At 36.1% G+C, this 16,416-nt stretch overlaps 1 protein-coding gene across 1 annotated transcript in view; it reads right to left on the bottom strand.

Annotated features, from left to right (window-relative positions):
* Nucleotides 1–12,286: 12,286 nt before the first annotated feature.
* Nucleotides 12,287–16,416, bottom strand: part of LOC140143736 (carboxypeptidase B-like) — a 28,436-nt gene continuing 24,306 nt past the window's right edge. The window contains exon 10 of the mRNA XM_072165546.1: nucleotides 12,287–13,175. Coding sequence (XP_072021647.1) covers nucleotides 12,970–13,175 — 206 coding nt within the window. The 3' untranslated portion in view covers nucleotides 12,287–12,969. The remainder of the gene's footprint in view (nucleotides 13,176–16,416) is intronic.

Raw genomic sequence — 16,416 nt, 5'->3', positions numbered from 1 at the left:
AAGGGTCGATTTGAAAACTACCCGCGGGGGTCGAGAGTTTAAAAGGTCGATGCGCTTAAAATATCATTTTGTGTAGGGAAATATCGTATTTTTCGTTTTATACCCCGTATCGAAGTAAAACTTAGAGGTGCGACCATGCAAAGCACAAGTGACCTTTGACCCGGAAGTCACGGTCGACCCTGAGTGCCCCTACACGATCTTTGACCCCTACATGACCTCTCCTCAAATGCGCCAATTACATCAAACGCGTCAATTTCGGTGAAATGAGTAAATGAGCAGTGAAATGAGCAGTAAAATCGTCAAAGCGTAACGAATCGCGTCAAAAATGCGTCCATGCGTCGTGAAATGCTTTGTCCACGTCGACCCCTTTCTCCATTTTCTCCTCGAGATCGTCCGTGATCTCCGTATAAACGTCTTCGTCTTTGAGACGCGCGTGGCTTCGTAGAAACGTACTGTACTGGTCGAAAAAGTCGCGTTTGACGGCCCATACTGTTTTCAAGTAGGCCTTTTCCCTAGCCATCTCCGGGTCCTTGCCGTCTTTGATGTACTTTTCGTATTTTTCCCTCCTCATGTCTTCCGTAGCTTCTTTAGCTCCCTCGTACCATTCCCGATAAGCCTCGTTGTCTTCCAGTTCGTCGTTGTCTTCGTCCGACACATCGCGCTCTTCGACCTCCGAGTCGGAGTCCTTATCGTCGGAATCCATCTCCTCCTCTTCTTCTTTTTCTCTTTCCTTGGAGTGTACGTGTCGCTCGTGTCTCTCGAGATCGTACTTGCGTGAGAACGTCCTGCCGCACAGGGAGCAAGGGTAAGATTTAAAGGTATTCATGTTGACTCGTTGAAGGTTCGGATCGAAATGACCGAGAGGTTTAAGCTAACCGGTTTATATATGCTTTTGCGTTACGCATTTCTTGCGCGATCGACGCAGTTTAAGACGCAATTTACGCATTTTTACGCAATCTATAACGCTTTGACGCATTTCGTTGCGTAATCGACGCAATTAGTTTACGCAATTAACATGATTAAGAACAAGATTAAAACATATCTGATATACCAAAACACTGCATAAGCTAACATTGCACATTTAACGAGCGCAAGTACACTGACACAAACCAAAAAAAATAATTGTGTGCAAGGTAAAGCGTAAGTAATCATTTAAAAATACAACATAATTACACAAGAAAAATACAGTATTGAAACGCAAATTATGACGCAATGATGCATTTTGGACGCAATTCGTTACGCTTTGACGCATTTCACGACGCATTGAAGCATTTTTTACGCGATTCGTTACGCTTTGACGCATTTCACGACGCATGGACGCATTTTTGACGCGATTCGTTACGCTTTGACGTATTTTGTTACGCAATCGACGCATTTTGCCGCATTTGTGCATTTTGTTGTATATTTGGTGGTGATGGGAGGGGAGAGGAGAACCGGCTCTAACCGGTTTTATCCGGTTCTATATATAACATTACTCCGCTTATTTCACAGCTCGTTGGCTCATTTCCCTGATCATTTACTCATTGACATGCTCATTGACATGCTCATCGACTCATTTCACACATCATTGACTCCTTTCACAGCTCATTTGCTCAATTCACCGCTCATTTGCTCATTTCACCGCTCATTTACTCATTTCACTGCTCATTGACTCATTTCACCGCTCATTTGCTCATTTCATTGCTCATTTGCTCATTTCCCCGCTCATTTGCTCATTTCACTGCTCATTTGCTCATTTTACTGCTCATTTCACTGCTCATTTACTCATTTCACCGAAATTGACGCGTTTGATGTAATTGGCGCATTTGAGGAGAGGTCATGTAGGGGTCAAAGATCGTGTAGGGGCACTCAGGGTCGACCGTGACTTCCGGGTCAAAGGTCACTTGTGCTTTGCATGGTCGCACCTCTAAGTTTTACTTCGATACGGGGTATAAAACGAAAAATACGATATTTCCCTACACAAAATTATATTTTAAGCGCATCGACCTTTTGACCTCTCGACCCCCGCGGGTAGTTTGCAAATCGACCCTTAACGGGTATACCAAATTTGGTGCCGATACATTCCGTAAAACGGTCGATACAACGTTTTAAATTAGGGAAAAAAGTCTTATTTTTAAAAAATTCGGTGTTTCTAGAAAAAACACCCCCTGAGGATCATTTTTGGCCAAAGTTCACTTCCGGGTCAAAGTTCACTTTTTGAAAAAATTTGTCGATTTTTTTGAAATTTTTTTTTTCGAAAATTTGTTTGAAATTTTTTTTTCAAAAATTTTTTTTTTGAAATTTTTTTTCCGAAAATTGTTTTTGAACTTTTTTTTTCAAAATGTTTTTTTTTCGAAAATTTTTTTAAATTTTTTCTAATTTTCAAAATGGCGGTTTTTTCGGTTGACCTTTCATAATGGAGTCATTTCCGGTTGACCTTTGACCACTTCCGGTTGACCTTTGACCTCGTGACCCGGAAGTAAACGTCCCTACAGGCTATATTAAATGTTCAAATGCGTTGTGCATTCTGACGTGAACGTGGGTAAAGAACTGTAAATCGGAGATTGTATAAAATTTCAGCACTTCATAAGCGCCCAAATTTATTCCAATTAGGCACTGTTCCTCTACTTAGACTTTCCTAGACTTTTGATGGGAGATGACTGCATCTGAAATGGATTCTGCAATGTGTTGACTGTGGTGGGTCATTTCATAAAGGCATTGCAAAGATAATTCCATATACAAAATCAACAGTTGGGTTTGATGATTCCATTACAAAAATATCTTCATTTTGTACATATATACATTGTTTCATAGAACTCACATTATTTTGTCCCTTTAGTCGTAAACAGAAATAAGTAACCGATACTAATTCTTTTATGATTACATTATTTAATTATAGAATTATACAGAGGTATCAGAAATATCTTATAGATATTATGAAAATTCACAGAAAGATAATATTTATACTTGGACGTCAAAAAGCTCGGTTTTTGCAATTATAGTATCTTCCATTTGGACAGCAGCGTAGCAAGTCTTTCAGGGTGAGGAGCAAAGGCAAATAATTGGTCCCCTTATGTCTATGTTTCGTCACTTTACTCATTGACGTCCACATTTTCATCCCTAACAATTTCGGGGGGGGGGCAGTTTTCCCCAGCCCTCTCCTGGGTATTCCACTGGATTTGGAGTGAAATTAAAGTGGCATAGTGAGTGACAGAAAGTTGAGAAATAATGTTGGTAATCAGATTTCCAAAATAACGTCCACAATCAAGATATCGGTAATATATATTAAAAACAATCCCTGGAAGATTCACCAAAATGTTCTTCAAAAATGGGCTTAAAAGTTTAATTGGTACTGCATTTGTTTCTGATAAATGGCGACATTATTTCTTTGTTATTTCGGTTTGCAGCACAATACAAAAGGGATAAAGCAATCACTCGGCGGGATTGTTTTAATGGGCACGCGTTTGAAAAAAGACCATGCATACTTTGGTCAATTTAAAATTGATATAAAGGGGGTTTATGGATCACAAAAATATTTATTTTCACTGGTTAAAATTAAGCAGTCATTTATCGTGTTCATTACGCTACAGTTTTTACTCCGAGTCGGCTTTGATTAATAGTTCTTTTTATTATGATAAAGTGAATCCTCCTAGCCATCTACACTGTACGCAAAAACAGTAAGTAACCAGCTGCTTAACATAACCAATTTCTTGACCAGATGATGGACGATACATGTTTAATACCAATCACCATGACCACAATGTTTTTTGATCTAGTGCTTTGGAATTCTATAAACATAATCTAAATATTTTCTCATATTAGAATGCATAAAACACTAACCTCATCACTAGTATGGTAGATAGTGTAATCAAACCCGGCCTTAGTATTGACACAGTCCGTGCATCTCTCATTATCAATGTTAGTTTGTACATCTTCCACAAAGATGGAGATATCCAAACCACGGCGAGATAATTCTATCTTTACATCTTGAACAAGATTTGGGCCAACCATAATGTCCACGGGTCGATTCACTTTGGTTGGTTCTTTCCAGAAATCTACCTATTAAAAAATTAATAGCAGTATTAGTCTGAAAAGTAATGTAATACTCTTGCAATTGCTTGGATGGTAACAACTTTCTGGAAGTTAACTTTACAACTTTGAAAATAACAAGTTGTCACTGAGAAGCTCTGAGAGTCGAGGAAATAAGGCTGTCAACATCGAGGTGGATATTAAAATAAGTCGGAAAGGTATTAAAAGTCACGGTAAAAATAGTTTGAGATTGTTCATTTTCCCACAAGGATTAAAACAAGTATAGTTTGCACTGTCTACCGTGTTTCCTTTTTAAATAACACAACTTTCAAAGGCCAATAGAGTTAAATGGCGATTAATCTAGTTTTGTATCTCGGTAACCAAATATAAGAAGCAGTGCAATTTTTTTGGTTTAATCCTGTGACTAGACTTATATCACAGTAACTTTCAGTCGTAGATAGTGCAAACTATACATTGTTTAAAATAAAAAGGCAACAGAATAGGTCAAAAACTGACACTTTCCGGTGTCTGATCACAGTATTTTACTTCACCCGGAATTATTGGAGCCCGCACCTAAATTATTAAGGGGCTGAGCCCCGGCTATCCCCAGGTTCTGGATTTGCAGTGCAAACCCCCTGCAAAACATTTTAAATAATCTTATTTTTAAAAGTGTTGATAAAAATGCATTTTGAACATTTTTACCAAACCATAACACGTTTATAGGGTTTAAAAACATTTTTGTGTTTGCTGGGTTGTTGATATAAGGACAAGAAAGAAACTAATATCATGGGCAATATTGCATGCTCAGCAACAACAGATATTAATAATATATTAGGTTTATACCTTGGAGTATAAATATTAAGAGTGAATTATAGAATTTACTAAATAATAGACGACCTACGGTATCTTCGAGTAGATTGTACAAGTCATGCACTCTTTGTAACTGATCCACGTCCTGTGGTACCACACGCAACACTTGGTACCTGAAAATATAAGGAAGTGGTATGATTACAATGAGTGGTTACGAGGATTTTGCAGTAATGAAAGAACTCCCCACCATGATACTGATCACTAATCAAGCATCGTGTACTTTTACTCTCATGATTTTGCCGGTAATCCAACAACATGTAGACCTACATCCCGTATGTTTTCATCTTGGATAATCTTGGATATGTCCTTTAAATTGTTGAAAAAGTTTAATTAATTCCAACCATGTGTACTTATTTGACCCCAGATGACCCATATGACGTTGAAATAACCGTAGCATGTTTTGGCATCTATGTACCAAGCAACAATGTACCTCTTGTCTACGTAATATTATAAAAACATTTAACAAGACAATGGAATGTGATAATGTCCCCGCCCATAGATAAAAATGAAATAAATAAATAAATAAATAAATAAATAAATAAACACCACATTGTGTAACACATTGTGGTTTCTACCTTACGTTGAGGTTCATCACCCCTGCATTCATATTCAAATTTTTGAGTTAAATTGCTTGAGCAATTTGGATTCTAGAATCCTAGTGGCCCATAGCCGGGTAGCAATCACCAAATTACCATATTTTTGTTCATATCACCTCAACGATCATATTCCAGGACTGAGGTTATGAGCAAAATATGAGCTTTTACAGTTGCAAATTTAACAAATATTCATAATAAACATTTCAACAGTTTTATTTATAATAAAAAGTTTAACAAAATATTGGTACACTTTCTGAATATTGACTTTACCATGAAAACTATATGACTTACCCTGCATAATTCTTGACTGCCGAGGCAGATGCCACAAACACAAGAAGAGCACAAAGCAACTTCATGATCACTGATAGCTAGTCGAATATGACCATGCGAATAATATCAACGGATTGTGAATGAACAATCCTGTTGCCGCTCTGGAACAAATGCTTCATTTCTTGAATTTATACCGATTTGACACTCCTATCTTTATCGATGAATATTCATAACCTATCAGTGTTAGATACTTGCATATAGCGGTACTATCAGTGAAAGTACGTCAAAATGGGCCAATTGCCAGTGATGGAATTTTAGCATTAATCATTTAATAATTCCCATTGATATTACTAATGTATATTATGTTTGAGAAAGCGGTTACAGTATTTTAATATCAATATGCTTTATTTTGAAGTATTAAAAAAAGCAAAATTAAGGAAAACAGTACTTGTGTATCTTTGAAACTGTATTTTCAACAGCAAAAATGTGCAGGGCGATAGAAATAGAAATTAGTGCCAATTATGTTACTTAAATGTCACCTTTTTTACTGTTTGCAACCAGTGGCGTAGCCAGAATTTTGGAACCGAGGGGCACAACTTGTTAATGTACCGACGGAAATATTCTTGCCGACGGAAGTTGTGATTTGTTGACCCCAATTTTATTTGCATGGTTTGAAAAAGTGAAGAGCAAAAAAAAAAAAATAGGCGGTACCAACATAAAAATACACAATTTTTATGTAATCTTCAATTTCATTCACGATTTTTAACAATTTTTCATCATTTTTTTATAATTATCCCCTTTTTTCTGTCGTCCTGGGTAAAAAAAATAGTCTATTGTTAACCCTTTTTTTCTACCAACGCCTGCCGTCTACCGACGGCCTTACATGAACCGACAGCCATGACGAGCGGGGGGGTAATTGGCTACGCCACTGTTTGCAACCATCATGATCATTTATAAAAATCTAGGATTTACATTTTTTCGGCAAACGATCCTTCACAATTTCTATGTTTTAAACCATTAGCTAGAATATTCGCGGCACAAAAAGGGACGGGTAAACATTTAAGAAGCACCCCTTAACAACGATTAACGTTGATTTCTGAAAAACCACCCTTTTACTTCCCAAGAATTTACCTATAAAACAACCCATAAGAAATATTAACCTTCAAGACACGCCATATAAATTAAGGAGTTAGAATTACACCTAGTATTTAAAATGGGTCCCTTTGTAATGCCCTCAATAAGAAGCAAGAACTGACTTTCAAAAAACGCAACGAATTAAGATCATGTTTCATAATTTTGCATGCTACTAATGCTAATCATAACCTATCAAAATTTCAGGACAAACGATTTCTTTAACGTGCGATCGCTGCCATAAATAAAGGAATCTACTTAATATGTCGATTTCTTACACTGAAATCTAGTGAAAACTGTATCCAATAGCGTAGCTTATAATCGACTTTATAAGAAAGCTGATTTTCATGAAACATACTATAATCTTGATTATTTAACAAGCTGTGTTGCGTTTGAGTTTTGATTGGTGGCTAAACATTAACTTTCGTCTGATTGGCATATGCTGAATTAGAAACTGACATTATGTCAATATAAAAATCACTATGCAAAGAATACACCCAAAGTATACGTTAGAGCCTGCCTTTTTGTTTTATTGGATGGTCCGGGTTCCCCGGGGCGTGGTTATCTTGATTAATACGTGTTAATAATGAGCCATCTTTGTTAGTTATATATTTCAATAGATTAGATTAGAGGTACTTTGTAATAAAAAAAAATATGTGAGTGGACACCACGAATCAGCCGTAAAGTCGGTCCCCGGTCAATTTTGTTTTATTTCGTGTTTAGAAAATGAAGAGCTTGTTTCAAAAGCCCTTACATCCACTTTTGGCTGAAATTGAGTTATTGGCATGATATTGTAGTGTGGATTAAAATACACATTTTGGTGGTTGTTTGACCTTCATACCACCTTCCCTTCAGAAGATGTTTGGGAAATCTTCGGGAATATCCGGAAATCTGAACTTAAATGAATACAGAATTCTTTTGTTTTAATTTTTTTGATGTATAATAGTAGCCTGGAATGTTCTTAGCCTATTAAAACCAAAAGGACTGTTTTTGGGACACTGTGTTTGAAAAAATCATTTTAATTAACAAAAGGTGTAGCTTCGGAAATACTCAAAAAATGCTATTTCCCGAATTTAATTAAAAATTAATAATTAAAAAAGTAAATGAGATATTTCAATTTTTCTTTTTGATTTTGAAAGCATTAGTCAAGTTACATAAAGTTGTGCAAACAAATGAGCTCAAATTTGATTGCAAAGGTGGTTTCTGGAAAAGGGGTAAATGTATTTTGTTGCAAAACCACTTACATCCACAAAAGGCGCGATATAAAATAATAAAATAAATAGGAAGGCTTGAAAATTGTACCAAACCTATTCTTTTAGTTTCTATTCATCAACACTTTATCCAAACCCAACTTGAATCAAATCGAACGAGTAATACTTGCACAATTAAAAAAAGCTGTTTTTCTCAAAAAGTCAAAAGTGGATGTATGGGGTTTTGCAACAAAGCTCTTCAAATATATATCATAAGCTTTAAAATTGTATATCATTTGACTTCAAACGATATCCAAAAGCGGGGTTATGGTTTGTTGAACTCTGTTCCTTCAACAAAATTGTACCTTTTTTCGGTTCTACATGTGTCTCTTTTTCCACAATTCTGGTAATAAATATCAAACGGTCATACTTGGCGGTCATTTCAAATCATCCCCAAGTCAACGAGGTTCAGGAATGTCCTCTCAATATTGTTAATTGTTGGTTATACATACCTAGAAAAAATACAATGATTTGTTATCCACCACTTGAACAGGATTTAGCCAAAGCAAACAAAGACAAGAACTTAAGGATTCTATAGAAATAGGTAGAAGCTTATTATCCTCTTCAGCAATAAGATTATTGATTGGTTTAAACAGTGTTTGATGAGATACTTGTCGCACAGAATTAAGATACCTATGAATACGACCTTCACGCACATTTTACACTGTAACTCAGAATACAATTTGCCGAGTTTACGGCTCATTCGTAGTGTCCAGTCACATATGGTACAATGTCCCTCGTTGTCTGTATCATTGGCCAAATCCTGGTTTGCCATAGAAGTCACTGGATTTCATTCTTGTCTTTCACTAAAGACATCAAATCGTACTAGTACATGTCCCCGAGACGTGTGAGACGAAGGACGGTATTGGATTGTTGTTGTAAGTGGATTAAGTACGTGAGGACAAAAGAAATTGAACAAGAAATTAATTTTTAACATATTTGTACCAGTGTATAAAGTTATTTTTATCTCTATATTAATGTAAACATTTCTGTAATACTTGGTCACCTTCTGCAAAATTTGCATCAGATTTGGTTCACTGGTTTTGAAAACAATAGCTCTCATGTAATCTATTAAGTAACTCATTCCAAGTTTCTTCACAACACCGTCATTCCTGAAGAAAAACACTGTTTCTTACTCAGTGGGAAAATGTGATAAACTCAGCGAGTAATATTTGGGTTTTGTATCAGAGTCATAAAGCCAAAAGGTTACATACAGGCATTTTAAACCCCATTTTAACTTAATTAGTTCCATAAATGAGAATTTGAGCTCAGACCTCAGTTCAAACCATTAATTTCAATGAACTTTATAACTTCAATGCACCATTGCGTGCAAGTCTTATCTTTTATAACGTATTATCGTTATAATTGCATGTCATCATATTGTTTTATCTTGAATATACATGTGTGTGACGTGTAAGCTACCTCCAAAACAAGAGTAATGATAGCCAGTATCATTCATATCAGTGTTTACTTCATCTGCACAAATAAAGCATATTCTCGCAATTTAGTTATAATGCTAATGAACTCTAAGTCATATGCCACCAGAGGTTGAAATCATACTTTTTCTTTGTTACTTTCTGTCAAATTGGAAGTGTGACATCTATTCAGAATAGATTTCATTGTTGTTAAAAGACCCACATAAACTGGTCTTCCAATAACCTCGACTCAACTTGCTCGCTAGCTCCTGCTCAGTGTTCTACCTTGCCGGCCCTTTAGAAAGGTCAACGTGTTCCCATTTAAGCTATTCTCCTCTCAATAGCTCGCCTGTTTGCGATATTAGCTCAATATGCGACCGCTTGTCCTTTAGTGTGTTTTTTATATTTTTTATTTACATTTTTCTTATTCTTCTTTGTCTCTTCCCTTTCTTCCTTCTTTCTATCACGTCTCTCATAAGTCCAGGAGTCCTCAATTCTTCTTTCTGTTCTTGGTGGTGCTCATTATTGAACTATCTTCCCCGCATGTAACACCTCCTCATTTGCCTTTCTTCTTTCCAACTATCTTCTTTCATTCTTCTCATGCCACTCAAAACTATAAAGGTTTATCCACGTTACTCATGTGACTTCTAACAAAAGGCGCCGCTTACCGTAGTATTCCTCATTCAAACCAATTAAATGCACGACCTCGGAGTTACTTGACATAACTTTGGTGGGCTATTTTGAAAAAAAGTCGCTGATAGGATATCTGAAGTAGCGGCTATATGTAAACACATATCTTATAAAGATACAATTGTAAATGTCTTTCAGAAGAGCTTGTAACAATAAACGATGTTGGAATGTCTCTGATATAAAACAGTAAATATATAGGCATAGCATAGGGCAGCTATTGCAACAACAACCAGATACCATTTACTCAACAAGTTGTCCACCACTACATAGCAGAATTTGGTCAACGTATTTTACCAATGCAACGCAGAAAACCGTTTGCAAAATACATTTTTGCTGTAACTTTGCATGCCCTTCATAATAATAAAAAGGAAGATCCAGGAAGAATTTCAAGTTGTAAGTGATTTATCCAGTGACTCTAACCTGGAAATTAGTGGCCCTTTTCAGTACAGATTCTAAGATATATTGTATAATTCATAAGCAATATTCAAAGATTTATTTACTGTTTGCGAGACCATTTCAATATTTTTCATATCCCAAAGAAGTATATGAATTATGACTCGTACTGTTCATATAATTAAACAGATATATGAATTTAGCCACAAGTTTGGTTTTCAAAAGATGATGTTGTATTGTTTACATTGAAAGTAGGTCTACGGTTCACATCTTATTACGTAATGATGGGATTAATTTTCTCTAAACGACATGACGCTACAATGATATCAACCGGTAGACATGGCATGCACAGTGCAAATTGCAGCCGATTACACGCACAGTAGCATAGACATAAACATCTTAAAAAAAGTAACTAACCCCCCTTAAATAATGACCATTATTCAAAAACGGGTGATTGTTTTACAAATCTGTAAAATGCGTTGAAAGCAGAATTTATTTCTGCACATTTTGACACCTCATTTGCAGCAATTGACTAAATATTGACGTCACGGCGTACATTTAAATCAATGTAATCCAAGATTTGAAAGTTGCAGTAAATTGTATTGATTTTGTATTGAGTGTAATGGGAGGAAATCTGTGTAATGATATCTGAGTGTTTTTGTATTGTAAATATTTGTATGTAAGTGCAACTTTCAAATCTGGACCTTACTACATTAAATTGACCGGTGTTTTATTGTTTTCTGGGCTATCGTATCAAATGAGGTATCAAAATGCGCAGAAATAAATTCTGCTTCAACGCATTTTACAGATTTGTAATACAATAGCCCCTTTTTGAATAATGGCCATAATGGGTTAGTTACTTTTTTGAGATGTTTATATTTCTGTCATTGAGTCATCGAGGCAAATTAAAATGTTTTCTTTGCATTTAACACATTTCAGAGGTAACTTGATGTATTGCTGCAATAGCAAATAGAATTTGGTCAACGTATTTTACCAATGCAACGCAGAAAACCGTTTGCAAAATACATTTTTGCTGTAACTTTGCATGCCCTTCATAATAATAAAAAGGAAGATCCAGGAAGAATTTCCAAGTTGTAAGTGATTTATCCAGTGACTCTAACCTGGAAATTAGTGGCCCTTTTCAGTACAGATTCTAAGATATATTGTATAATTCATAAGCAATATTCAAAGATTTATTTACTGTTTGCGAGACCATTTCAATATTTTTCATATCCCAAAGAAGTATATGAATTATGACTCGTACTGTTCATATAATTAATTCTGCTTCAACGCATTTTACAGATTTGTAATACAATAGCCCCTTTTTGAATAATGGCCATAATGGGTTAGTTACTTTTTTGAGATGTTTATATTTCTGTCATTAAGTCATCGAGGCAAATTAAAATGTTTTCTTTGCATTTAACACATTTCAGAGGTAACTTGATGTATTGCTGCAATAGCAATCGATCTTCGTTGTCATTTACATTTAAAGCCATAACCAGGCGGCATAGGAAGCGCAACACGTGACGTACGAGGCTGGCGAAGATACAGGGCTGACAGCCCCATTCAAAATACACGGTTAGCAATTACAAATGGAAAATTAACATACTTGCAGTGGGTATTAGAGTAAGATAATTTTGCTTTGACACCACGTAATGAATTTTTTGTGAAGATTTCATGATTATGTGTTAATCCAATGGCGACCTCAAAATTGGCGATATCGCTTCCATCACCGCCTGATTATAACATTTGCTGAGGAGGACGCACTCAATATTTTTCAAAATTCATTTTTACACGATTATATTGTACATTATTAAACCAATAATTATACCCTGCAAAAATCAAGACTCTGGGTGTGTAGTTTTGTCAAAATCCGAGATTTTGAATAATTATTGGCGACATCGTCGCTGGTAGTAAATTCCAATTTTCTTTGCTTTGCCTTAGTTGTTCAGCTCAAAAATAAAAGGGATATATCTGACAGTAAAAGCTAACATTTTATGGCAAAGAAATGCTAATCTATTTTGTATGAAAATGTTATAATATGGCTTTAACTCAAAATGCTGACAAGGTCTTGAATGTTTTGGCACGATTTCTGTTTAGGGGGATTGTACATTACATGTAGATAAATGTAGATCCATGGATGGGGGATAAATCACCAGTATTTGACGAGAATGTGGTCCGTGTCATCACCCCACCAAAGTTACACAAATGCGTGTGTTTTGACCAAATTGACCTTATATTTCACTATTTTAGCTTTGAAATTGCAAATTATTTAAAGAGCGAAAGATGCTCGTTCGTTCTGCTTCACGGATTTATACCAACCTCCCCAAATAGCAAAAAAGAAATCTACACCACTGGTATCGGGGGGCCCTTGGGCAATGGGTCGTTGCCCAGAACTTTGAGAGCTTCAAATGTTTCGATTCCTGATGGTTCAATCAAAGACTCTGGAATCAAAAACCCATAGTTTCCTTCATCGCGTAGCTCAACTATGTAGGAATAGCTTACACGTAAGGTGGCATACCCGTAGTCTTCGCTGGCCCCAGCAGCTGGGTCTGAAATAAATAAATAAATAAATAAATAAATAAATTAATAAATAAATAAATTAATAAATTAATAAATTAATAAATTAATAAATTAATAAATTAATTAATTTATTATTTTTTTAATTAATTAATTAATTAATTAATTAATTAATTAATAAATTAATAAATTAATAAATTAATAAATTAATAAATAAATTAATTAATTAATTAATTAATTAATTAATTAATTAATTAATTAATTAATTTTAAAAAATGTATAAATAAATAAATAAATAAATAAATAAATAAATAAATAAATAAATAAATAAATAACATAATAGGAGCATGATGATAAATCAAAATATAAACAGCAAAAGAATTAAGGTACCAATTATTTTCACCCCTGTATTTCGTAAACAAAGACAGATGTGTCATAATTAGAACCAGTAACATAATATCTGTTTCTTTTACCTCGGATTTAAGACCTCATTCGTTGAAATCGGCCAAGAAACAAAGACCCGGTGATCCAGAATCTCAAGGACGATGCAAATTCTAAAGATGCAGATTGCACCAATGGATGCCCTATTGATTTGTACACAACGCGTTCTTAGAACTATATCGCCGTGCTTTCCATGGGTTTTCGATCACCGTTTCTGTAATTCTCAATCGATTATAACAAAAGTCATTTATTTCTCAAATGATTAGATTTTCTCCAAACAAACAAATAACAGAGGCCATGATGGAACCCGTTTCCGGTCTGCAGTGGCCTTGTTCGAGGGCGCCTACACTCGCATTACAGAGACATAATTTACCAAACTAACGCCAGCTTTATTTGCCAATCTTTATCGAGGGACGGGCATGAAGTGTCATTGCCAATCAATACGCAATATCGTGTCTCACTTCTAGCTCGCAAACCAAGGGGTGTAACCTAAATCACGGACCACCCCATCCGTGACCGAGGAGTATCGTCTGCCATCTGGATGCCTGCCCGAACTGTTCGGAATCTCAGGATGCTTTCAGTTTAAGTCATGTCATCATGCAGTTATTGTTAACTACATGTACAGCCTGTCTCAAAAAAAATTGTGCAAGTGAAAAGCGCCCTCTGTGGCAATTAGAAAATACTTTTGTGACATAATGCTTACATCAACGTCAAGGGCACAGTCTTAGCTCTCAAATACCGTTTGTTCTGTTCAATTTGCTCTTTTTAATCTCGAGATATGTTTAGTTAACAACGAAAGAGTAAAATCACAATTGTGCCACTTTTACTAGGGAATAAGGCTGGTACATGTAAATCAATGATAGCTGATGTTGATGCGTCTAATGCACTCCCCTTCGCATTAGACGCATCAACACCAGCGCGGGTGCATTATTTTGTCTAATTTCATTAATTTGTCTAATTTCATGAACTTGTCAAAGTTCATTAACCTATTTGTTTGTCTTTTAACATGTCTTGAATGACAAATGAGAAAAGTATACCATGGTAAAATCATTGATATACAGATGTATTTAATTTTACAGCAATGTGAAATATTTATTTATCGTTTAATTTGTCATAAGTGGAAAAAGAGAACCATTATACCTTTATCATGATAAAACATTAAAAACAATTATGTATTGTTGTATAATTGATGCATTCTTTTGATTTCACGAAGGAACTCTTGATATTAACTTGATGCTATCATTGATTTACATGTACAGCCCTCTTCCCTAGTAAAAGTGGCACAATTGTGATTTTACCCTTTCGTTGTTAAGTAAGCATATCTCAAGATTAAAACAAGCAAATTGAACAGACTAAACGGCATTTGAGAGCTAAGACTATGCCTTTGACGTTGATGTAAGCATTATGTCACAACGGTATTTTCTAATTGTCACAGAGGGCGCTTTTCACTTGCACAATTTTTTTTGAGACAGGCTGTATGTACACAGCACAGGGGCACTCACAATAGGCAATTGAACCCTACTGGTAGCGCTGTGTTGTAGATATAGGAGATATTATCACGTGGTAATAAATTTGCATTGGATAATAGATTACTATAATGGTTTGGTACTGCATATATCGGTTTAATCTTCACTAAGCGGATTTATGGCTGGAAAGGTCACGGTGAATTTGCCGTGGACATAACTGCACTATATATAGTGACCGCACCGCTTAGGTGTTTATCTCGGGTGAGGGGCAGGCAAACCACTCTTCAACTTCTCTCGCTAGAAGTAAGTTACAGAAGCCTCGAATGGACGGATTAAAACGGAAACGACCCACGCCTGGTCGACGACTACGTGAAACGAACCTGACTTTACTAGAAGTGAACAGCTACGCTCTAACATAAGCTGTCCAATCTGTGCCATGAACTAAAGCCATCCATTATTGCTATCGTGGAATCCTTCTTATATGCTATTGTGAACGATGGTGCTGACTGTAACTATACCAGGATACTCCCTCAACTGTCGTAGAAATAGACAGACCTAGATCCAAACAAAGGAGGGATTTCTAACATAATACCTATAGATTCAATCTTTCGCTCTTCTCTAATGTGCCTTTGTGGCTCAATTGGCTAGAGTGTCGCCGATTCGAATTTGGCCAGATGCACTGGGGTATTTTTTTTTCAATGTTTATGTATGCTGGCTGCTCTGGATAAAGATTAAAATTTGTTCAAAGGAGGGATAGCCATCTATTGCCTATCGGGTATCGCCATATTCAAAGGATATGGAGCTGATGTGATTCTCAGTAACAATGAAGTCACAGAAAATACACTTTGCTGCTGTCTACCTAGTGCTACCAGTGATATCATCAGCTATCTGAACTCCACCATCTTGTCAAAGCTGAAGTCAATGCACAATCAGTAGTTCTTCTTGGCGAATTCAATGTCCACCACACGGAATGGCTTTGCAGCAGTACAACAGATGCCGCTGGACGCCGCACACTCGAGATGTGTAATGCTCTTGGCCTGACACTATTTGTCAAAGAACCTACCCGGGAAGTCGAGATTCTTGACTTGGTCACCACTGATCTAGATCCCTTGGTCACCACTGATCTAGATCCCACCTGCAGAGTACATGCAAGACCAGGTACCTTCCTCTACAAAATGCACACCAGCTTGTACCTACCAGATCTTGTTTGTTTGTTTGTTTGTTTGTTTGTTTACCCGGGTTGATCCGTGAGGGACACATGCTAATCCATGGGAAATCTATGGACCGTTCCAAGGTCATACTAAATACCGCACAAGCCTGAATAGCCAGTGTGGGCTAATAAAATGCATGCTGGCCTAAATAGCTT

Source organism: Amphiura filiformis, unplaced genomic scaffold (genome assembly GCF_039555335.1).
Source record: "Amphiura filiformis unplaced genomic scaffold, Afil_fr2py scaffold_26, whole genome shotgun sequence".
Lineage (NCBI taxonomy): Eukaryota > Metazoa > Echinodermata > Ophiuroidea > Amphilepidida > Amphiuridae > Amphiura > Amphiura filiformis.
Note: the sequence above shows the minus strand (reverse complement) of the source record. Positions and strands in the feature narration are given on the sequence as shown.